This window comes from Ambystoma mexicanum, chromosome 1q (assembly GCF_040938575.1).
Source record: "Ambystoma mexicanum isolate Mex_15411 chromosome 1q, UKY_AmexF1_1, whole genome shotgun sequence".
In the NCBI taxonomy this organism is placed as follows: domain Eukaryota; kingdom Metazoa; phylum Chordata; class Amphibia; order Caudata; family Ambystomatidae; genus Ambystoma; species Ambystoma mexicanum.
In genome coordinates this window covers 594,376,737-594,401,604 of record NC_090922.1, presented here as the reverse complement: position 1 = coordinate 594,401,604, position 24,868 = coordinate 594,376,737, and the positions used below count along the sequence as shown (strand labels likewise).

The window sequence follows — 24,868 nt, the reverse complement described above, 5'->3', positions numbered from 1 at the left end:
CTCTCTGTGTTCTGTTAAAGAAAGGGAAGCCTCCTAGCTCCGTGGTGAGTTGCAGACCCATCAGTCGGATTAACACAGATGACAAGCTATTGGCCCAGGCATTCTCGATGCAAGTGGAAGAAACTTTGATGCATCTTGTAGATCCAAATCAATACGGATTAGTTAAGGGCAGAAATCCATCAACCAACATGCAGAAGTTGATCCTTGCATTACTGGAGAGCAAAACATTGGATTCTGGTGTTGTGCTTTCTCTTGACGCAGAGAAGCCATTTGAACGTATTGAATGGAGCTTCCGTTTTGCACTGCTGGAGAGTTGTGGGTTTGGAACAGAGATAATACAATTGATATCGTTGCTGTATTCGAAACCAATGGCGGCAGTTAATATGAATGGTTTGACCTCTGACAGTTTTGAGCTAGGACATGGCTCAAGATGGGTCTGCCGTCTCTCGCCTCTAGCGCTTCCTGTTGGCGATGGAAACGCTGGCTGTTCATTCGTTCTGACATAGAGATTCAAGGGATTCGATAGATGGACGAACTGCAGAAGGTGTGGCTCTTTGCTGATGATACGCTGATTGTGCTACGGGCCTTGGATTCTTCGCCGCCGGCTTTGATGAGGCAGCTGGAGACCTTGAAATCGTTCTCTGGATATAAAATAAACTGATCCAAATCAGAGGCCATGCCGGCTACCATCTTGTGCACCAGTGCATGTGTCACCAGGTTCGGGTTCCGCTGGTGCCCGGGTAGGATGAGATACTGGATTACTGTCAATTGATGGGGGATAAAATTGACCTACTGGACGATTGACTGAATGTTTTTTGTTCGTTTTTTTAATTTAAATGTTTTAATAATGCGGGGGGATACCCTCCCTCCTCCCACTTCCCCCTGCCTTAACCTATTCCCTTACCCCACCCCACATCTAAATTTAATAAAATGAACCAAAATACCCAACTAATTCGACCCAAAAATTAGGTCAATTTTGAGTAGGTAAATTTGGTATTGGATCAATTTGGGTAATACCGAGATATTTGGGAGTGTGGCTCACAAATGAGGTCCGGCTAATGGATGTGAACATGAGGTGCAAAAAGGCGAAATTGAATTCGGAGCTGGCAAGGTGGTTAGAGCTGAAACTGTCTCTTTGAGTGAAAGTGAATGCCATCAAGATTTCTTCTGCCCCACGCATTGATTAAGTGTTGAGCATGCTGCCGCTGCATGTGAAGAAGAAACGGTTCGAGGACATTGACGGCATGTTGCATTTTTCTGTGGGAGAACAAGCAGCCGTGCCTAAAGCTCTGGAAATTGCAGTTCCCTTGTGAGAAAGGGGGTCTAGGAGTTCCAGATTTCGCAATGTACCACCTGGCATTATCTGCAATCTACTTGCTTACATTCCATGAAGAGTCGCCTAATGGGAAGGTGAGGGCAGAGTCTGGACTGATCGCTCCGCTTGCTCCTGAAGCCGTTCTGACATCTAGGAATATGAGAGGTTATACAACCTCAGCGGCGATGGACTTTTTGTGGAAATCATGGTGTTAGCTAGAAGATTTGACTGGAGGGCAGAATTCTGTACCAGTTGGATCATCCATCTGGTTGAGCATGAGTGCGAATTGATGGGAAGCCTGTTTTTTGGCCTCACTGGTGTTTGTGTGTGGTGCAATTTGTTTGTGAATAAAAAATGGGTCCCTTTTCACATACTGTCTGCGTTGAAGAATCTCCAGGACTGCACTTATGTTGAATATCGGAAATTTAGGCCGGCTCTTGGCGGAGTGGAAGTAGTAGATGATCATGTTCTCAGAACACAGTTAATGAGTCTGAAAGAGAGAGGTCATTGTGCATCGAACATGTATAGGTTTCTGTTGGCCTATAGCAGTGAAATTAGCAGCTCCCTGGTTGGAATTACTTGGCACGGAAATGACAGTGGGGAGGTGGGAGAAACTATGCATGAATGTGGCCTTTATCTCTCTGAGCTTTGGGAAGAGAGTATGTCAAATTAAAATTGTAAACAATGAGTACTGGTCCCCTGTTTAGATGTGTGTGAGAGGGTTGGTTGACTCCGATGCCTGTTGGAGTTGTGGCCACAGGGTGGACTCCTTTGAGCACATGATATGGCAGTGCTCCAAAGTGAGGTAATTCTGGCTGGAAATCACTGAACCTATGAACAGTATGAATTAGTATGAGGGCATCTGGGGGAGGTTTTTGGAACTGGTGCGACGTATTTTGATCTGTGCTCTGTTCACCTGGCCTGTATGTCTGTATTGTTCTATTGTAAATATGTCAATAAATGGGTAATACAAAATGATTTCCCCACACTGATTCTGTAAATGAGATGCCGTATTTAGCAACTGCAGAACAAGAAATGTGCAGATCTAGTACAAATCTGCTTTAAGTCCACAAAAAATTATATCTTTGTATATTGGGCAGAGTAGAATGGGCCTGGAGCTGGGTCAAATGAGGGAACAATTGAGTACACTTCAACATGACCACCAGGTCTCCAGTCATGGGCTTTAGTCCAATTGGACCAAATGAACTGGTTCCAGAACACCAGTCACTAAATGTCTCTTTCGCAACACTGAAACCATTTTCTCTGAATATCTAATTAAATTCAGCTTAGCTGGAGAAATGAGGTGATGTGGTGTAATAGTTTGGATGTCTGAGACCAAAACACTTTGGTTGTAATTGTGGATTGCTCTCTTGTCCGTATTGTGTGAAATTGGAAGATCTTTAAAAAAAAAAAAAAAGGTCTCAAAAAACGGAGTGGGTAACAGTGCACTTAGTATCAGCAAACTCCATCCTGACTGCTCGTCTATAATGATAGATGGCACCCCCAGACCCATCTCCTGTAAAGTCAAAACCTTAGGAGTTCACATTGATTCCAGCCTCACCATGAATAATCATATCAGCGCACTCGCCTCCTCCACAGTATACACTGCAAAACTCATCACGCTTAGCAGACCCCTCCTCTCCACCGATAAATGTTTTACATTAGCCAGAGCCCTCATCCTGACAAAAATAGACTACTGTAACGTCCTACTATTAGGCACCTCAAAAAAAACCTAAACAAACTACAACTCCTCCAAAACAAAGCTCTTAGAGCAGCTTGAGGTATAAACAGAAGAGAACACATATCCCAGCACAGACGGGATGCCCACTGGCTTCCAGTGCAAGCCAGAATTCTCCACAAAACCCTCACCATCACCCACAAATGCATTACAGACCACACCCCCACCTACCTCAGCCAGAGCATTTCCCGCGAAACCTCCACCAGAACACTTAGATCCAGTGCCAACACACATCTCCAGATCCCTCGCTTCACAACCTCCCAAGCAGGTAACACCAGCTTCCCAATAGCAGCTCCCCGCATCTGGAACTCTCTCCCCACCCACCTTAGCAACGAAACCTCCATCCCGAAGTTTAAGAAATTATTAAAAACCTGGCTATTTAACAAATACTAACCGACCTATCCTATTCCACTTGCCCCCTCCACTCATGTAACTCATGCAACTCATGTAACTGTATGTAAGGTAAATGATTTTTGTATCTTGTGCTCTTTTGTTTTGCACATACCCCAGAAGCAACAAAGACACCCTAACATTGTTGTAACTGTATAAGCTCAAACTGATACATGTAACCTATGCCGTGACACCCAAGGGTTTGGGCGTAAAACAAATGCAATAAATAAAATAAATTAAAATAAAAATAAAATATCTATGCAGGGACCCCAGCCCTAGTCTGCTGAGAGGGTCTGATGCTATTGGAGCCCCCACACATTCCCTGTGCTATGGGTGGAATAGCTGGATGGCTTGAAGGTGCTCAACTGAGGGTGGCCTTCAGTTTGTAAGTTCCTAACTGAGCAGCACGCTACACTTTTACATGAGTGTGCTGGAACAGAGGTGAGTGAGATATTTGGAAAGTTCCCACATATACCTTTCGCCAGTCAATCAGCAGTTGGTCCTGCTATTCCACGTCACCCTGAAGTCGGGGTAGTCTCCCCATCTAACAATCTCACAGATTCTGTTTTGTCCTCCAAATCTCCCTGAAAAGAATCATAATTTGAAATGTTTCTGAATTAGACCAGAACATTCTTAATAATGAGCATGTTCTGAGCTCTGTGAATTAGCAAAATAGGGGAGGTCTAAACCTACTCCCCGCCCTACAAGCAACAGAAATCTATGCTCCCAAGTAAGAGAGAGTAGGGGGTAATCCTGTCATTGCAGAGATTTTCGCTTAACCTGCAGGTGTCCCTTTCTAAACCTTGCGAGAAGGCCAGGCATGTTAAGGAGCATGCTGCAGAGATCTGCGTTTAGCCTGCAGGGCACAGAATTTGATCAAAGTAAAAGGATATAGTTCAGCAAGCTGACATTTCTATTTATTAGAAAAACATGGTTGTTAATTTCATCAAAGTGTTTACAGTAAAACATCTGCAGATGGCTGTGGCATTCTCCGGAAAGGTGCCTGTATAATAACATAATCATGAGAACAAGTGGTAAGCCAGTTTGAGGGTGTGAACAAAGTGGGACATAGACCAGTGTTCAAACAAAAACCAACAGTCTCCTGCTGCAGTCTCTGTAGTCTGCAGGTCACGCTTTCTAATCCCTGCGACTCTGCGTTTTCGACTTCCACAGTCTATGATATGAGCACCTTCTAGTTGGGTAAAGATGAATCTTATTGTTAGTGTCATTTGATTTTCTGGCGTTTGCTAAATAAATGTTTAAAATTATGTGCGTAGTTTTTCAGTGAACTTGAGCATAATGACCAGTTTCAATGTGTTTGTGGTGAAGGAAGGAACATTCTGGTAAAGAGCCGTTTAAGATTTGTAAAAAAAAAAAAAAGATCGGGCACCCACTGAGCCGTGTGTGCGGTCGGCCTGCCTGGGGGTCAGACCAGACGGGCCCAACGAGTAAAATCCCAAATCGAGGATAAGGTGCCAACTAGCCGAGCCGATAAGGGTGGTGCGGCCTGAACCGGGCGATGAAGCTGTACCGCGTGATGGCCTGATCCAGGGGCAGGCCCAGGAGAAGTTCTCCCGGGCTGCATATGCCAGGTGCGGCCTGGGTGGTGAAGAGGCGCAGCAGGTGGCTGATGTCTACCATGCCACATCGGGCAGGTAGTTAATTAAAAGTCCTGGTCCAGAGCACAAGACCCACCGAAAAGATATCTGGGGCAGCAGTCATGTAAAGACGGCCCCATGTTGAAGATGGGGCCGCCTGAATTGAGGGCTGTGCAGGAAAGTAGTGGATGGGGCACCAGAAGGAGAAACACAGTACCTGGGCAGACCCCACCCACTGTAAGAAGGGCGGCACCCCGTGGAAGAGTCACTGAAAAGGAGTGACTGTGGCAGCCACCATATCTAAGATGATGTATATTAGATAATATATGTTATTGTTTGTGTGTGTGTATTTAGGTTTACAATTTTGGTTATTAATATGATAGTGCATCTTATTCATTAAATAGGGGAGTAGAGTTTCGTAGGTAATAGTTTAGATTAGGGAGGAGGAATGGATAGGGAGGTGTTGGTGTGTACCCAGGGGTGGGAGGCAAAGGAGAAGTGGCAGCCTGTCAAAGGCTGCCTAGTTCGTGGATCCACACACTGGGGTCGTCTACTGGCCTTTTCTCACAGTGGGTGGTGCCAGGTAGGAAAAGGAGGTCTGTTGCGTTGGTTCCACCGTAAGGGTCCATCTTTGACTCCGCTAAGGGAGAGTAGGCTGACTGGGTAGATCCTTAAGAGGAAAATCATGCCAGGGGAACCGCGAAGGAAGGGTTTAGAGCAGGTAAGGTTATAATGTTTTGATTTATTTTTTTATTTTTTATATAAACAAACATGTTTTAGGGGTCTCCATGGGATCCCTAAAAAATCTACCTTGGTGCATGGGTCACATGTGAAGGGAGAAGGTATGTACTCCGAGCATAAACCTCTTTTAAATTGCAAGTGGTGCAGTGCCCCTTCCCATCTACCTGGGCTGGGAGGTGGGGGTGGTTGGTTCCTATCGGGTCTGCCCCTGCGGTAAAAGGATGTGCTCCTCCTTGTCTGAGCCGGAAAAGATGGAGGGGCTACAAACACTGCCCACAAATGGTTGCTTCATGTCTGTTGGGACACCGTGTTTGCAGTCCTGGGAGTTCCTTTTAGAAAACATTGTAACCTGGTGCTTGCAGTCTTCTACATAAATCGGGAAAATTGGACTAACTTCCAGTTGCTTTGTTCAGTGAAAGCTTAGGACGGGAAGGTCCAGATCTCTGGTCCTCTTATGCCCATAATTTGTTCTTTGTGTCCAGCAGAGCACTACGTTATTTCTTGCTTCAGTGTCCTTTCAGAGTCCCCCACAGACGAGTGCCTACATACCCTTCTTCTGCTTCCCCAAATCATGTCATGCTGCCTTCAGTCCTGTCCTCCACCTGACAGTCCTCTCCTTTTCCCCTAGAAATCAGAGTCTCTGCGGATGCAGCATCGCTACCTGGACTTGCGCAGCCAGCAGCTTCAGCACAACCTACGGCTTAGGTCGCAGATGGTGATGCGGATGAGGGAGTACCTCTGCAACATGCATGGTGAGATTATCCTGTGCCTACTTTTGCCTGTTCCACCTTTCATCTGCACATATCTCTTTACCAACTTTATTTAGGTTTTAGAGCATCATAGACATGTATATATCAATAAACAGTTCATGACAAACGTACATTGTTTTGTTCATGTCAACTCTTTCTTGCCCCATCTTGGGGTTTCAGTACAATTCAATTCCTTTGCTCATATATAGAAATCATATGTAATAACCATCAAACTACCCCCCCCCAAACATATCCCCAACTTATGGGTGAAGAAGTGGGCTATTGCCGTCACATTTTCCATGGCCATCACTCCCCACAACCTCACCCACCAGATGGCTATTATTGGTCCTTCCTTAGTCTTCCATGCTTGTGCTATCGTAATTCTGGCCACACTCAGCATGTGGGTGATAAGTGTGGCTGTAGGCCCTGAGTTTGATTAGCATCCCTCGACCGCCTCTTCCAGGAGTACCACTAGCGGATCGAAGGGAAGCCCCATACAAGTTATTTCGAAGATATGGCTTAAAATCGCATTCCAATAGGTCTCTGCTAGTGGGCAGGACCACCACATGTGAATAAGATCCCCAGGCTGTCCACAATTTCTCCAGCAGGCTGCAGGGTATTCTGGGTTGATGGAATGCATACGTATGGGTGTCATATACCATCGGAGGCAGAGTTTGTATGCTGCTTCCTTAATTGAGGTACATTTAGAGCTCTTGGCAGTTCTATGTCAGATGCTACCCCAAGTTTCCCCAGCGATTGGTCTCCCTAGATCTGTCTCCCACCTTTGCATATATGTGAGGTTCCCTTCAGGAGCCATCTCCCCCATTAGACAATATAATCTAGTTATTCCCTTGTCTGGTTGGCCTTCTTGTACTGTCAGCTCCACTCCTATTGGGCTTCTAGTTGCCCCTTCTTTCACCCTTGCGTTTGAAACCCAGTGCCTAAGCTGAACATAGTGATATCGTTCCCGCTCCGGTATGTTAAACCTGGCCTTATAGTCTTCAAAACGTCAAGGGTGACCCATCTGTATAGAGGTCTTTTAGAACCATATTACTTTGCCTGCCCCCCCCCCCCCTCCCAGGGGTATCTTGGTCGCTGTTCTTTCTAGTGTTACCCACTGGTTTCGATCTTCTCCAGATGTCCATTGTAGCATCGGGGCTACTTGTGCTGCCCATAGGTATCTACGAAATTCTGGGACGCCCCAGTCCCCCCAAGGCTTGTGGTCTAAATAGTACTTTTTTGTGAATTATCGGTTTCTTCCCCCCCAGATAAATGTCATCACTTCTTTTTGTAATGTTTGAATGGCTAGGCCTGGGATTCTTATTGGGAGGGCACCCACTATGTATAGAAATTTAGGAAGTAGGGTCCTTTTAACCGCTAAAATGCATGCCAGCCAGGACAATTCCTGCAATTTCCATCGTTTTAGATCCCTTGCTAGAGTTTTCAGGAGATCCGGAATATTAGCCCTGTATAGTCTGTCAAATCTGGTGGTCCATTGTACCCCAAGGTATTTTACTGCCTTATGTTCCCACTTCAGGGGGTATTGATTCTCCCATTCCGGGAATCGTTCTGCCTTTTCGGTAATATTAAGAGCTTTGGATTTGGAGTAGTTAATATGGAATCCAAAGACCTTTGCAAATTCTTCCAATAATTGTATGGCCGCTGGTAGGGAGTTTGCGGTGTCCGTTAGAAACAGAAGAATATCATCCGCGTAGAGTGCTACTTTTTGAGGACCTACAGTGCCCACTTCAACCCTTTGGATTCCCGGATGGTTACAAACCCTACATGCAAATGGCTCGATAGCCATGGCAAAGATCAGAGGTGACAGTGGACACTCCTGTCTTGTGCCTTTCTGAATGGGGATACTCCCTTTAAGTTTCCCATTGATCATTAGCCTTGTGGATGGGTATGTAAAATTGGCCATTACCATGCGAGTGAAGACTGGTCCGCATCCAAATCTTTCAAGGGTTAGCCGTAGAAAACCCCAGTGTAGGCTATCAAAGGCTCTGGAAGCGTCCAGAGCTGCCACTGAAAATCTCTGACCCGTCCTCCGTCCCCAGTGTATCGTGTCCATGGCTCTGCGAATATTATCATGTGTGCCACCCCTTCACGAAGCCTGCCTGATCTGAATGGATTATCTCCGGGAGTACCACTGCTAATCCCCGGGCCAGTACCATGGAATACATCTTTGCATCCCCGTTTGATAAGGATATCGGGCGATAACTTGCACAATCGGTTGGATCCCTGTCTGGTTTCAACAGTAATATCGTAGTTGCTGGCCACATGTCCCCGGAAACTCGCCCCTTGTCCCTAATGAGGTTAAACAGGTGCGTTAGGGGGCCCTTTAAGATGGTCCTGAATGTTTTATAATATGTGTTACTTAACCTATCTGGGCCCGGGGGTTTGTCCTTTTAGTGCTCCTATTGCCTCCCCCACTTCTTCCTCTGTTATCCCAATAACATTCTCAACATATTGTATTCACAGTATGTCACCGGGTTCCTTACTCACCCAGTTAATTTGGGATCCGGTCCCCCCCCCTTTTTCCTTTTTCTGACGCATGACGGCTGGTATGATTGCTTCTTGTGCACCCAGCTTAGCTTAGGATTGCGTTCCAGATGTAAGTTTCACCCTTTTCCTTGTTGTCATCCCCATTTTCCTAATTTGAAGGGATTGTCCCGGATCTCCAGGTGCTTAGCAGTTGGTCAGGTGGGATCTGTGGGTTTAGGTTCCTTATTACGCCCCCGTGGTCGAGGACGCCCTAGCCTCCATTGGCCTCTTCCGGATCCACTTCTATCTCCTTGTTCCGGGATGTAGATCCCGCCTTGTCGGTGAGGTTGCCTCCTTTGTCCTCCTGCATAAGCTCTGCCATATCTTCCTCCTTGGAGACAGAGAACCTCTGGCCCTTCCATTCGAAGCGAAGGCATGTCTGGTGTCCCCACCAGTATCGCACATCCCTGGTTCTCAACCAATCTGTGACTACCCTCAGTCTTTTCCTCCTGGCAAGTGTAGCTTGGGCTAGGTCTTGAAACAGTTGAATTGGTGTGGAGCGGAATCTGATAGGTTCCTTCTTACGAGCGGCTCGCATAATGTCCTCTTTCAGTTGATACAGGTGTATCCGGGTTAGCACATCGGGAGTCAGATTCTTGTTAAATTGATACGTAGAGTAGATTCTGTGCGTCCGATCTAACACTATTTCTTTGTTCTCTTCTGTGTTCAGGATGTGTCAAAACCGATCCATCACGTATTCTTGTAAGTCAATTAGCGATTTCGGAATTCCACGAATTCGAATGTTATTTCGCCTGGACCTGTTTTCGGCATCTTCTTGTTTATTCTGCACTCGTTCCATTTGTTGTTCCAGCTCATGAACTCTGTTTGCCAGGATGTTGTGTTTGTGGCTCTGCTCTGTTACCACTGTTTCAACCTTGTCGATCCTTTTTTCTACTGCCAAGACTCCCTTAGTGAGATCAGAGATGGACTTGGCTAGGTTATTTGCACTATCTTTAATGTCCTTCTTAAGCTTTTCTAACAGATCTGACTTTCGGATAGGTGAGTCTTCGGGGTTCCCTGCCCCCTCCGGAGGGGGGTATGTACCTGGGCCAGCACCTGCACCTGATTGCGTTTCTGAGTATCTACTGTCTGCAGCAGGGCTTTGATATCGCCAGAGCCCTGGCCTTTGGTTTTCGTTGTTTGTTTGGACATCTTGGTCAATGTGTGGTTTGTCGCTTTAGATTAATTTTGATGAGTTAGGATCGGTGTTGCTCACCACTGTTGCCCCTCAGGTAGGTTTTCCACCACCCACCATTTTGGGGATTCCCTTGTAGGGGCAGGTGTAGCTCTTTATCTATGATATGTTTGTGCTATGGGCTGAGGTTTGTTCTGCACTTCTGGGTTTAGCCTCCAGGGGTCTGCCCTTCTTCTTTCACCCCTTTTTGGGTTGTGTGCCTCAGTTTGTTGTATCGTGGGAGTGTATATTCTTTCTTTCTCTCTCTGTACTGCCACTGCCACCTGTTCCTATTTATGCCTGACTGTTTATGGATTGTTTCGTTGAGTGGATCAGCCACATATAAGCCCCATTACTGATAAGTGGAGGGATAAAGCCATTCAGTGGACATCCGAGCCTAGCACTTTGGCTATTGTTGCTTTCTCTGGTCCCCTGGTACTGCTCCCGGCACGTCCTGGTGTGCTGTTAGGGGTTCATTCTTCTCTCCATTTCATTGGTGTGCTGGGGATTAGAATATAACTACCTTGCGCCGTGTTGGCACACGGCCGCCACTTCGCATCTCAGGCAGCGTTGTCTATCGTTCTGTGTCTCCTTCAGGGTGCAAGCCGCTTTGTTTCTTGCCAGTGTCCAGCCTTTTAATAAACACCCTATATTATGCTGGATGGGTGAGTATTGTACCAGGGTCACATGAAACCCCCAAGTGGATGTCGCGCGGCGTGGTGGTTGTTCTCCCTAATCACTCCGCGTTAGGTTTCATTCCCCCATAACGCCAAGCTTTCCCCGGTTGGGGCTGCCCATCCAGTCCAAATAGAAAGGCCACCCACAGGGTCCCGAGGACAAAGGGATGCTTCATTCCTATGTGTTCCAAGTGTCTATGGGTACGTCAGTTGGCGGCTGCTGTACTGGGCATCCCCTGCAGCACCCAGCCGCTCGAGCCGTTGCGCGCCCCTCAGGCGTCTGTTCCGGCTCTCCCCGCTTTTGGTCTTGAGCGGACCCGCTGTTTAATTCGCCTGGGGCGGCACCGTAGCTACAACCGCGACCCCACTGGGCATTAGCGACCCCACAGCCTCCTTACCCTTTCCCGGGTCGGGAGCTCTCCTCAGGGTTCGATGGTGCGCAGGCGGCACTTGGACGGATCACAGGGGTGTGGGGGCGGGGGAAGGCGGTCACAACGCAGAGCCTCTGTCTCCAATGCGGCATCAAAGTTACATGCTCCGGGCCGAGCGGATTAATGGCGAGTGTCTCTGGCGCCTTTGCAGAATCATGTGGCCCTGTTCGCTTTACATCAAAGCCCTTATTTCAGGTTGTCGCCGAGCCGCAGGCCCGCTCAGTCCCATCTGCCATTTTGACTGCAGGCGTCCGATTTAAGAAATTCGTTTTACTTTGTCCTGTGGGCTCTGATGTACACCTAAGTCACGTCATCTGTTCTCCAGAACTTCCGACACAGGCTGGAGCATTTCAATGAGTCGGGTGCATATTTTAGGGGTATCAGGGGCTTTAGGGGAAGAAAGCACAGAGCTCACCGAGGAGGCATCCGATGGCGTCCTCGGCGGGCCACGCCCCCATCTGCACATATCTCTTATGCCACCTGAATAGTTCCTGCGACCTTGGGTTTACGAGATGTTTAGACTAGACTCACCACCAGCCCAAGTCAGCATCATCTTTGCAGAGGGCTCTCTGGAGTACTAGTCCAAAACATCACAAGAACTGCAGGCTGCAGACCCAGGAAAAGTAGCCAGCGTTCGCGATCATTGAAATAGTGCATTAACAAATAAAAGGATATTAATGATTTGTAAAGAATATTATACAGGAGAAGGAAAATGGTGATTAACTCTATGTAGCAAATAATGGATTTCAGATATGTGGGGTGGTCTTGGTGAGATCTTCAAACTTCTGGAAAGCTCTTAATGTAGCGAGGCCTTCTAAAAGAAGAGCTTCGCTAATGCAGTCGCCCCACCCGATGAGCCATGTATGAAGGTTATGTTATATTCTCATACATGCTAACATTATCCACTCCATTCGGGGGACACTAGTCGAATCCTGGTTTTAACTTTGCATTCTGGGATATGTAGTCCTGGGTTTGTAATGGGGACCTCTAGGACTGCAAGTCCTAGAATGCAAAGTGAAAACCAAGACTGGGCTAGTGTCTCCCAAATGGAATATAATGTTGGCATGCATCTGTTATTGGAACTTATAGTGCAATCCTCTGCATGCTCTCCAGGAGCACTGGTGGATTTGAAGAAAAGGGTTGGGTTAGTGAGGAGGGAAAATGCAAGATAGTTTGCTATTGCGTTGATTCATGCAGACCACATGCATCCTGAGCTCTCTGTGCAAATCTCCTAGGTGCTCTGATTCCAAGAGCATGGAGGGTTTGGTGTCTGGAGGGGGAGCCTTGTGTGTCCGTGGTGCTATGATGCATTGTGTGGGGGTTTGGTATGTTTGTATGTTGCAAGTGCTGTTCAGTTTCCATGTGTGGTGGCTTTGATGGTATGCGTATTGTGTGTTGGAGCATGGGATTGTGTGTTTTTGGGTAGCCATCAGTGGTTAACTACATGGGCAGGTTGGTGAGGCAAGTAGACAGTCTCGAAACCACAAATGGTATAATGCAGATTCTGCTGGATGTCGAATAAATGCAGAAGAATGTGCTGCATTTGGTAGCAGTTCACCACATTGTTTCTATAAGGGCTGCATAAAAAAGCAATGTATGCCACAGGAGTTTAAGTTCATCTCCGTCCACCCTGCCCCATATATAATTGAAAAACAAAATATTAATTGAAAGGGCTTTTGTGAGTATAGAAATGCTCTATCACACACCCTTTTTTTTTTTAACCAACTTTATTTTCATTTTTAACTTAAGACAATGGTTGAGCTTTCGTTACAACATGTGTTAAGAACATTGTTATCAACACGAACCTTTTATTCAACCCCCTTGAACTTTCTTGTAGAGTCTAGTATTGTCTTCATACTTTTCCCCACCTCTCCCCCCCCCCACCCGCCGCTCCTTTTCCTTTTATTAATTGAACCAATCAAAACCATGGTTGTAATCAGAACAATTCCAAGAGGCAACCCCTCGCCATATCTTCTGCTGCCTTTATCTGATATGGATGTTTCTAAGAGCCCGGGGTTTAAAGTATTGATTCTCCCGCTCCCCCGCATAGTCCTGGAGTGGGGCCCATATGGCCAAGAATTTCAGATATGACCCTGATTTTGTGGCGCAGATGTTTTCCATTGCCATAACTCCCCACACTTTCACCCACCACCATGGAGTTGTAGGGCCCTCCACTGTCTTCCATCGTTGGGCCACTGTCATCCTTGCTGCAGCCAGAAGGTGGGTTATGAGGGCCGCTCTGTTTCCTGAGGCTGCATAGTTCCCTTCTGCCACTGCCCCCAGCAGAATGACTTTCGGGGACCATGGTAGGTCTGCGCCCATTATGTCCCTGATCAGGCTCAGTATTTCTTTCCAGAATATTTTTATCCTTGGGCACGACCACCACATATGGAACATGTCTCCTCTTTCTCCACACTGCCGCCAGCGTTCTGGGGGGTACGAGGGGATCATTCTGTGTATTCTACTTGGGGGTAAGTACCAGCGGTAACATAGTTTGTATGCCGATTCTTTAATTGCCGTGGATTTGGATAATTTGTGCGTCCTCCTCCAGATTTGACTCCATTCTTCCTGCGTAATCTCCTCTCCTATGTCCCGTTCCCAATCTTTCATGTACTGGAGGGAGTCGTCTATTTGCGCCTTATCCTGTAGCTTGTATAGTCTAGTGATCCCTTTTTCATGTGTCCCCTCCCGTATTGTTAGTTCTAGGCCTACCGGGGGTCGTAACCCTGCTCTTTTTACCTCTGGGTGTGAGATCTAGTGACGTAATTGAATATATTTGAATCTGTGGTTTTCGACAAGGCCGAATCTATGTTTACATCCTTCGAAGGTGAGTGGGGCGTCGTCCTGATACATATCTTGTAGGGACAATGTGTCTGCTTCGTTCCAGCCTTCCCAGAATCTTTTGTGAAGGCCAGGTGAGAAATCTGGATTATGCGTGATGGGGGATAGTGGGCCCAGACCTAGTTTGACCCCCCTGCTGCAGATAGCCTTATCCCAGCTGTGTAGGGTCGTTTTAGTGGCTGCTAATAGGATACCTCCCATTTCTCTTGCTTTTGTTTTTAGGAATGGTAGTTTACTCAAAGGGATATCCGTCGCAGTCTGTTCTATTTTCCCCCAACCTGGAAGAGGATCTTTACCCGCCCATTTCAATGCTGGTGCTAATTGAGCTGCTAACACGTATTTCCCCATATCTGGGACTCCCAGCCCCCCAAGTAGTGTGGGCCGCATCAGGATCCTTTTTTGGATCCTCAGCTTCTAAAACCCTGGTGTGTTCGGCCTCTTGAAAATGCTCTGGTCTTCATAGTCTTTTGTTATTGGGGGAAAAATAGGTTCAAGTAGCAGCAGTCTGTATATTTCATGCCTTCTTTCACTTGCACAACATATTGAAGTGGTCAAGCTTCTTCTATTTGGCAGTGGGGATCCATAGGAAAGGAAAGACCATGGAACCTTTATCATTATCCAAATATTACCATCCAATGTAAACTTCCTGCATCTCTGGTTTGTGTCTGGGTGGCATTAGAGCTGCGCAGGGCACGTAAAAGCATCCATTGAAGTTGAGATCAGACATGGGGCACAATAAAGTTCAAAGACTAATGTGCAATAAATGATTTTAGGGGCCCCCGAAAAAGGATCCAAAAAGGTGTCTAATGGACCAACTATAAGCTGAAGGGCACACAATTAGATCAAGGCACACAAAATAGGTGAGGGAGAAAGAGATACAGAAACAGATCAGGGACCCAACCTAAGAATTAAGGATTAAATAATTAGGTAGGAGAGAAACAATCTCCGCCCTCTGCAACTAATCCAGAACAGGACTGCAAGACTTATCAAAATCTCTCCACTGGCTCCCGGTGGCTGCAAGGATCAAGTTCAAGACCCTCTGCATCATCCACACAGGTTTATGGGGCACTACATCAACTCTCTCTTGCAAAATACCTTCCTTCTCGAGCCCTTCGCTCAGCTACCTCCAACTCTTTAAGGGTCAGACTATTCTCCAGGCAGAGCGTGGGGGGTAGATCTCTCTCCTCTGCAGGGGCCTCCCTCTGGAATTACCGCCCTGCCCCTCTCAAACTTGAGCCAGACCACCTGAAGTTCCAGAAGCAGCGCTAGACCGTCCCTTTCTCCTCTGCTTTCTCACTCTCCCTCCCCTGCTGACCTACTTGTCTGCTGCACCGACTCGCTGCTTGGCTACCCTCAGAGTCTCACTGGGTACCAGTCTCCCCTGCACTGTCTCTCGGCCTACCATTCACTTGGGAGCTATAACTGTAACCTCTACAGTCCCCTGCCTCCTTGCACTTAACCAGAGCCGCGCTGCTCTGGCTGCACTTACTCGAGCAATGCTGCCCTTATTTCACTTCCTCCTTCCTTCTCCTTAGCACCCCCCCCCTCTTTCCGTTCCCGTGCAATTGCATGATCTGAATGACACAAGGCCTAGTAAAATTGTCTGTCCTGTCCTGCCTCTGTCTTCTTTCGTCTTGTCGCGCCTAGAAACTTGTGCGTTATAAATTACATATCATATCAGTGACATTGAAAGTGAAGATACATAAAAAGAAAAACGAACCACCAACTAATACATAGAAGGCAAAAAGTGTGCAGGGGCAAAAAAATAATTGGGCGTTAAGGTTCACAAAATAGCTCATAAAAAAAAGCGCTAGAAGGAAACCAATGGAAAGGTGTGTTTATTTGCAAAATATTGAGCCCGAAACATTTGTAAAAAATGAAGTTTGACATTTTAATGCACGCTTTTGTTCGTGTCCTTTTCCCACTGGAGGGACGTATTGGATGGGCTGACTGGTATCCCGTTCTTAACAATGCTGTTTTTTGTTCTAGGATTCGTAGATGTGGAAACACCTACGTTGTTCAAGAGAACACCCGGGGTACGTAAAGTCTTCCCAATAACTAGCTCTTACCGGTTCCAGCCGACCATTGCTTCTCGAGGGGACACAGACTTGTAGGTGGCACTGGCCACTTTCGAAATGACAGCAGTGCAGCAATGGAGAGCTCATTGTTAGTGACACGCATTAACCCTTTCTGGAGCACAGAGGACCAGTGTGACTGTCGCACTTCATACTGTTTGCGTGAAGTCCTTGCTCATGGCTGTAAAGCATTATTTTAGTAAATGCTATAGCATGGATATTTGCTGCAGCGATGCTCAGTTTCTTTCTGTGCATTTTTCAGTCATTTATGTTTTATCTTTTTGCCGACTCCCTTCCACTTTTTGCCTGTACTTTTGTACTACTTACACTTCGGCCTTCCCCATGATTCTCGGCCCTGCCTCCCTCAATTCCTCTTCTTTCATCGTTTATTTTTGGTTGCAGGGTGCAAAGGAATTTCTGGTGCCTTCTAGGGAGCCGGGGAAGTTTTACTCACTGCCACAGAGTCCACAGCAGTTTAAGCAACTTCTGATGGTCGGAGGATTAGACAGGTGAGGATTTTTAGCTTGCATGGATAATTTAACCAAGGTTTCGTAGCTGACCCTTTACGACGTAGTCTCTGCACGATATGCATGCTTTTACACGTACTGTTTTTTTAAGTTCATCACTTAAATCGTGGAACCTGGTCGAACATTCGCTAGGCCCACGTTAAAGTGTTTTGTTCCTTTCCATTACTTAAATATGCCAACATCTCGTTAGTCGCATTATTATGGAAGGTGAATCTGATCCTATGAAGGTATAAAGTGGTTATCATGGGTGTAATTTTAGGAGGGGACCTGTTCTACCCCCACCCCCAACTTTCGTGTCCCACCATTTTGTCCTCCTCATTTGGCAGGGACACCTTTCCGTTAGATGCCATGTCCCCCCCCCCCAGCATTTTCAGCAAAGTTACTCCACTGGTGGTTATCCACGTCCATGCTTCTCAGTAGAAGCAATAAGTGATCCGCTGGCGTAGGGTATCGGACTATCTGACAGTGGCTTGTAACCTCCAGCCGGAAGTCTCTCTGCTGTGAGCATTCCCACATGTGTATGCAAGAGGTAACAAGCCCCACATTCCCTCCAGCACAGATGGGATATGCCTTGATGGAACCTTTGCACATTGTCAGGGGTGTAGTGCCATCCATACATGACCTTGCGGTGCGGTTCCGACACTTGGTTGCTAATGCAAGTCTTGACTGTAAAACGCCAAATCTGCGCTCACACAGCATAATCCAAGGACTTCCCCAGATCCTTTTCCCAACCCATCTGTTAGACTCCAAAACCAGTTTCTTGGGTTTAGCCAAAATGTTACATATGGTCCTTGGTGGATAAAGCAATTTCACATGATGCATAGTCCCGCCCTCTTCCTTAAAACCTTTGTCCCAGTTCTCTAGTGTAAGCTTTGGACATCTGTTTATATACAGAGTATTGGGTGAGGCATTGTGCAGGTTTATGATGGCTGTCTCCAAATATGAGCGGCTGCTACAGATTGCTCCGTAAAGAGCCAAGCCTTCTCAGATTTGGTTTTCATCCATTCTCCCATAACCCTAGTTTGGGGAGGCTCTGAAATAGTTGAACAGATTAACGTAGCCCAGACTCCCCAGGTCCTCAAGCTTAAATACGACAGACCTTCCCTCTCTTGGTCTCGTCCCATCGCATAGTAAATCCTTGATGAGTTTTTGCTTGTTTCACCTCTTTCTTTGGGCCGTGAATGTGAAGACCCAGGAAATGATAAAGAAGATGAGACGGGACATTACCAATAGATTTTATGCGCATCCATGACCACCCCACTCTCCCCCCCCACCGATGGCGGTTTTGGCTGATCACTTGGTAGAGTGTCCAATAGTGTAGCTTGTAAATATCACAGAATTTCCCCATCATATAGAATCCTAAATATTGAATGACTGCTTAACCCAGGAAAAAGGTACAGTTGGTTTCAATGTATACACTTCCTGTTTGGTACATTTCAAACTTTTCGGGAATTTAATCTTAAAGCCAGAGCTCCTCCCTCACACCCCTGCTGACCACCTTGTTTCAATTAAAATCCCTGGAATGAGAGGGACTGGTGAGTCACTGTCAAGATAACATCATCCACACAGAGGTCTCGTTAATAGAGCAAAATGCAGGCGTGAGAGGGGAAACTCCTGCTTTAGCACCCCCTCGCCTGCAATCCGGGAAAGGAATCCAAGAGTGTATCTTCGGTAGTTTATAATAATTACTTTGATCTTTGTGGGGCTAAGCTCAAACTTTCCTCAGTGCCTGGGAGAGAAAAAAAACACTCAACATTATCAAAGGCCTTCTCAGCATCCAGGACCAAGAAGGCAGTACTGATGCAGGTCTTGTGTGCTTTGTCAATTATAAGCAAGACTTGAAATCTTATTAAAGGTTCATCTTTGGGAGACAAATCTCAATGGGTCCTGGTCATTTAGTATGGGGAGAATCTACTGCTTTTATCTGTCAATATTCTGGTGAAAGGCTTTGTGTTCATATTCAGCATAATGGGCCTGTAGGATGCGCAATGGGTCTTATCTTTGCTAGGTTTAGGAATCAAGGTATGATGGAATTCTTTCATTGTATCTTTTATTTTCCCTTTGAGGTAAGTCTTTTCGGTGTGGGGGCCATGGACTTCTAGAAAGAAACCGTAACACTGTTTGTCCTTGGGCTTCTGTAGCATTTGAGAGCTTTAACGGCTTCCAGGGGTTCATTTGTAACTGGGCTCTCCAAATCTTTCCTCTTCATGTGCCTGTGAAGGAAGGGTGATCCCATTAAACCATGTATTTTGTACTTTGGGATCTTGGTGCTCAGCTCTGTACAACTTTAGAAAAAAGGACCTGACATTTCAGATTTTCAGTAAAGCTCCCTCTCCTCTGTTCGAATCTTGTGTATGAAGGCCTTGTGGCACTGAAACCACAGCTGGTGAATTTAGTATTGCTCCTGTGTCAGGCTGTGAAATGACCACGCAAATAATGTACTGTCAGACACTAATCTTTCTAGAGCCTCTGATCGGGTTCTCGGTGTGACTGACTACTGTTACTGGCGTTGGCTTCAGCCCGCCAGGAAGATGAAACGACATCCACTGAAGAGCCATGCCCCGTTACTTGCTGGACATCTAAAACTAATAAGAACAGGGTTATAACTTTTCCAGGTATTCTTCAGTACACCTGATCCGAAAGGTAACCCACACACATGTTCCTTACCTAGTACGAAATGCTTGGGGTTGGTCATGGGGTGTCTCTCCGTCAGCTCCTACAGATTTCCGGATTATAGTGCAAAGTCCAGGCGCAGAGTGTACATGAAATAGAATGGCCTGGCACAATAAGGGTTTGGCAAAACATGCTATAGCCTGTGGCAATGATAGGAAGTAGGAAAACCAGATTGATGCAACTAAGAACTAATACAAACACACCTAAATACTTGGAAAATCCTAACCCTGCCCCTAATAATATGACTGGGAAGCAAGGGTGGAAGGAAACCAGATGTGGCAACCATGAACATTGAAGGAATAGAAGTAGTGGCCCACCACTAGCTATCCATTTGGCGCATTGCTCGTAATATTGTCCTGATCTTGGATGATGCTGCCCCACTGTCGAGAACACTGCTTTAATGAGCAATCTCATCTGGGATCTATCACAAGATTATAATCTTCCCATTCTCTTGCAGTACCGAATTATGATCTAGAAAGACTGGCTAAACCCCCTTCTGCAAAATTAGTTCCTAGTGGTTTGATGAATGCCAAGCTTGCCTCTTTAAGCACCACCAGCAGAGAGCAGCTTGAACTCGTCAGTGTCATCAGCAGAGTTTTGAGGGAGCTGCACTGACTTCCTGTCCAAGAAGGACTATTTTAAGAGGCGTACAGCTAGTTAGGCAGGTGTGCAAGTGGTGGTAGTAATGCAGGCAAACTCTGTAGCTCAGGTGTGCTCGCTCCTTCAGTAGCCAGGCTATTTCTAGGCTTGAGACGAAACCGGGCAGAAAGAAGAAACTAGGAAACGGGCCTTCTATTCCTAGTCCAAACCTTCCAGCCATCATCTTTCAGTTTTGCTTGCCACCCGAGTGGGACAGGGAAGCCCAGACCTGGCCACAAAGCTTGCTGAGCTTAGAGACTCAAATTATACCTCACTGACACCCAGTGAGACAAAAACATGTTTGAGGTTTGTGACGACTCACAGGATTGCGTCACTTCACCCCAGTAGGGAGCCCTTCCCTGAGGCTAGGGAGGTGAGGCCCCTAGCCAACTGTCCCCATCGGAGGGGCAGGAAGATTGGGTAGGAAGCGTGACCTCACAAGGAGAGACTCCCTGTGACGGAACTCCGTAAACCCTCTTCCCTTGGGACCAAGTCTCTGTCAAATCCCTGATAACACTACTGTCTGCTATGGTAATGTCTCTTTAGTCTTTGATTCACCAATGAATATAACCCTGACAAAGAGCTCAAGAAACCTGCAGAGTGATAACAGGTTGCCTGACTATACCAATAAGAAGAGTTGGCCCCGAGGAGGCATGAGGATTACAGAAAAACAGTAAAGAAGGACTCAGACTTTATGCTTGTGAGGATCCAGCTCCAGGCAATAAAGAGTGAGGAAGGATGGGCAAATAGAGAGCAGCTAGCATAAAGCCAGCCCAGCCCGGCCCGGGATGTTCGAACCTGGGAACCCAAAGCTGCAAATATGCGGATCACTGGTAGCAGGGACCTCCAGGAACGGTCGGCGGACCTCTGCGGTCAAGGCCAAGCTCCAGACAAGTGGAAGAAGGGAAGGGAAGAGAAGCCAGAAGTGGCGTGACCTTGGGGAGGTGGACCATGTGGTCCTGCAATTATTCCAAAGCTGTGTGTGATGAATCCTGCTGAGTTATAACCGCATCCCAGCCTAAGGTCCCCCCCTCGCCCCATATGGCCAGGGAAAGGCAGGCGGTACCTAATCCTAATCCTGACCCTGGGGGTGGTATAGCGAGGGAGGATCATATGGGAGGAGAAGGCTGTCAAGGGAATGTGGTGGCTCCGTCAGGAGATATGCAGTATTCATCCTCTTCTGGGGATGAGGTTTTCCTAATGTCTAAGTATTTAATGCCATGTTGTCACAGTAGGGCCTTCGCTCCCAGGCTTAGCCTAGGTGCCAAGTATGAGATCTCTTTTTGTAACCATGAATATGACTATAACAGACATGGAGTTAATACAACTACTTTTAGAAATGATGATTCTACATTGTGTTTGGATTATAAATGCAAGAGAAACCCATTACTCCCCTTAAAAACGTCCCTTAAAAGTACATCCTATGATACATCCTATGATTAAATGAAGTAAAATCAACTAAGAATATTTTGGACTTTAAGTCCCATAATGCTCTTAATACTGAGACGAGGAAGAGGAGTCCAGAGTTACCAAATTATAATGCGTGGTCTAGTGGTTGTAATGACCCACACCTGAGCAGTAACTTTAAACATTTTAAGGCCCTTCAGGTGGGGGCCAAGCAAAAGCAGCAGGAGGAACGTTTGTCGGCACCGCCGCTTTGCTGACAGAAGGACCCGGTGTAGAGAACGTTGCAGAGGTCATGGTGCCTGGAAGATGTTGAGGTCATGCAGTGGGAAGCGGTATTGAGGCCAGCTGTCCTGAAGGAGAGAGAAGCAATCCGTTGTGTATCTCGCCTGGTGTGAGGTTTTCACCGGAGTGTGTGTGGAGCAGTTTAAGCTCCATTGACAGACGGCACGTGCAGCAGAAGGCTGACCGGAGCTGTCAACGCGAAGAAGCAGAAGCAGTGAGTGAGAAGGAGACGGCAAGATATACTGATGAGTGGCCCTATCTAGGTGACACCGCGGCTCTCCGAAGTAGACCACTGTGCAAGAAAGCATTTTTTTGAACTCCGAACCTTTAAATTAAAGCAGACTAGGTGCAACTCCCCTATTCAGAGATGTCGAATAGGAGAATATTTTAACCCGCATTGCCAAAGCCAACAAGAGGGGTCCATGTCTTAAAATCGCAGCAAAAATGGCCGTGTATACAAAATATCACTGCAAAAATGCTTTGGTTTTGCCGCCACAATCATGTAAAGGATGCAGGGGACACCCCTGAACCCATTATACCATTTAAGGGGAGTGGGGGACACCCCTGCAACCCTTGCTCCCCTTAAATGGTATAATGGGGTACACCTTTCCCGGGTCAATTTTTGCCGCAATCTTATTTTACCCGTGACATTTTTGCCACAATTTTATTACCTGATACCAACAAGAGGCAATAAAACAACAGAGGGGATACAATTTTCCTAAAGAGGGATATCCAGCAAGGGGACATTATAACCTGCACTGCCCAAGCCAAAGAACAGCAAGGCAATTTGTATGTAGCAGTCCCATGGAAGAAAGTTGTAAATCACATTGCCAACAGCCAATAGCTTGGGTAGAAAGAAATTCGAGACTGCAGGAGAAAAGCCATCCTTGTAGAAAGGATCATGGGGAGAGAACTGTAACCTGCATTGCAGATGGCAAATGGATCCATGTGAGAATCATTATTCTTTTGTACAGCATGTTTGTGGAAGAGGTTGTAGGCCAGTTTTGTTGCGAGTCAAAAGACTTACCCCCTTTAAGCTGTTGTTGGTTCAACTTTCCCCATTGAGGATTTAATGGTGGAAAGTTTGGAACAAGCCTAGCCACAGAGTACGAGTTGTAGTAGTAGGAGTTTTATCCTGGCAGGCGAGTTCAGCAAGAAAGGGACAAGTAGTGGTTAGTCCTGGGAGGCGGGTGGACCAGGAAGATCATTTGGAGTACTGTGAATGTGGTGGAAGGCTGTGGTGGAAACAAAGTGTCAATTCCACCACTGTGTTTGAGTAACTGTTGTATAAGCACCCGGACCATGGTGTTGCTTATGAAGGAGGAGTTTTGATGGACTGTTGTATAATCAACCGGAATAAAGTATAACGTTCTGAATGAACCATCCTGACTAAGGTGCTGCTTATGAAGAAGAAAGGCGATGTAAAAAAGTGTTTGGTGTTCAGAGAAAAGAACATTTACCTTGACTTTCAACTTGATGAATGAAGAAATTGTTATTTTGGTTTACCAAGCAGAAGGCTGTGAAAGCTTTAACATTTGTCTTAAGAGTGAGAAACCTTTTTGAAACTGCTTGAAGTGAGCCAAGTGAAGGACATATTGGATGAAAAGAATTGTGTATTCTGCTTGGAGTGGAATTTGACTAGTGAAAAGAACTTTCCTGAAATTAAACTTTGGTTTGAAACATCCTGAATTGGGGAAGGGGATCCAACCCTGGTCACAAAGATTTGTTTGAATTTGTTTTGTGAAATTAAAACAGCCAAATAATGAATGTATGATTTTGTTGCATGTGTTAGTTTGAAGGACATATATATTTGGACATTAGGTCACTTTCCTTTAGCTTTAGTTTGATAGGTAAGGAACGCCTTGTTGGGTTAGGGAAAGATAGGTGCTTGTATCAACCTGTTGGCATGTGAGGAAACTCCACCTATGTGTCCACCGCCCATGTCGGACTCTTCACACGTGTAACGCAAGTCTCTGCAGAGCCTCAAGAACCGAGCAGGGAGCATAGTAAAGAAAGCACAAAGCAGTGAAGCAACGTGGGCTAGCCCATCACCCCAGAAAGAACCGGCGACGCAGTCCCGACACACAACAGGTAACAGGAGTACCGGGAGATCCGGTAGGGGCTCAGGGCAGCTCCAGAGACAATTGAGCAGCAGGAGGGATCTCTCTTGTCCCAGTAGTAGTACCAAGAGAATCCAGAGTCAAGAAAGCCTTGGGCGTAATCTCCCTCGTCACAATAGTGATACCCCGAGAACCAAGAGTCAAGAAAGCCTTGGGAGTAATCTCCCTTGTTAAAATAGTGATACCCAGAGAACCAAGAAGCCTCTGGAAGAATCTCCCTCATCACAGTAGTGCCATTCAGAGAGTGGAGTGTGCATCAGGAGGAATCTCACTCGTCACAGTGCTCATTTAGTTAAGAATAACGAGGAATTGTAAAGTAAGCTTTCAGAAGCCCTTGGGAAGAAGTAAAGACACTTTTTATTTTTTTTATTTGTGTACAATTGAAACATTTATAATTTTTACAAAATTCGTACAACGTGGGCTTGTAGTTCCTGCAATATTGGGAGTTAATCCTTATTGACCATTGTCCCTTGGTCATTTGCTTAAAACCTTTTTCTGCAGTGTCTGAATAAGGCCATTTCTCTCAAGTTCTTGCTTTACCTTCTAGGTCGAGACTCTGTAAGATCTTTGCAGTTACAATGGCCAAGGCTGTGTTCTCACCACACATCATCCTATTCCACCAGGTCTCTTCCTCGAGTATGTGTGACTCTTGCCAGTGATGTTTCAAATAGGTAATTTTCGCTTTTGCAGTTCCCGGGCATGACAATAAAAGATGTTGCACGTTCTTGACTTGGGTTGTGTCCTTACAGTAACAACACATGTTGCTAGAGGATTGGCTTCTAATGGCTAAGATCCGATTGTTTTTCAGGACGTTTAATCATGTTCTTAGAAATATTGTGCGCAGCACTTTATCTGGAAACTTCTTTAGGTATTTTAGTATCTCGTCCACTTTTTGGGTGTTTATAGGTAGGTGGGCAGTCATTTTGTATTTGTTCGATATGTCC

General features: G+C 46.3%; 1 protein-coding gene across 3 annotated transcripts in view; it reads left to right on the top strand.

Annotated features, from left to right (window-relative positions):
- The window catches only part of DARS2 (aspartyl-tRNA synthetase 2, mitochondrial), a 530,183-nt gene that overhangs the window by 196,598 nt on the left and 308,717 nt on the right, over window positions 1–24,868 (top strand). For all 3 annotated transcript variants that reach the window (XM_069641110.1, XM_069641109.1, XM_069641111.1), the window contains 3 exons: window positions 6,411–6,534; window positions 16,191–16,237; window positions 16,679–16,785. In XM_069641110.1, the coding sequence (XP_069497211.1) occupies window positions 6,411–6,534; window positions 16,191–16,237; window positions 16,679–16,785 (278 nt within the window). The remainder of the gene's footprint in view (window positions 1–6,410; window positions 6,535–16,190; window positions 16,238–16,678; window positions 16,786–24,868) is intronic.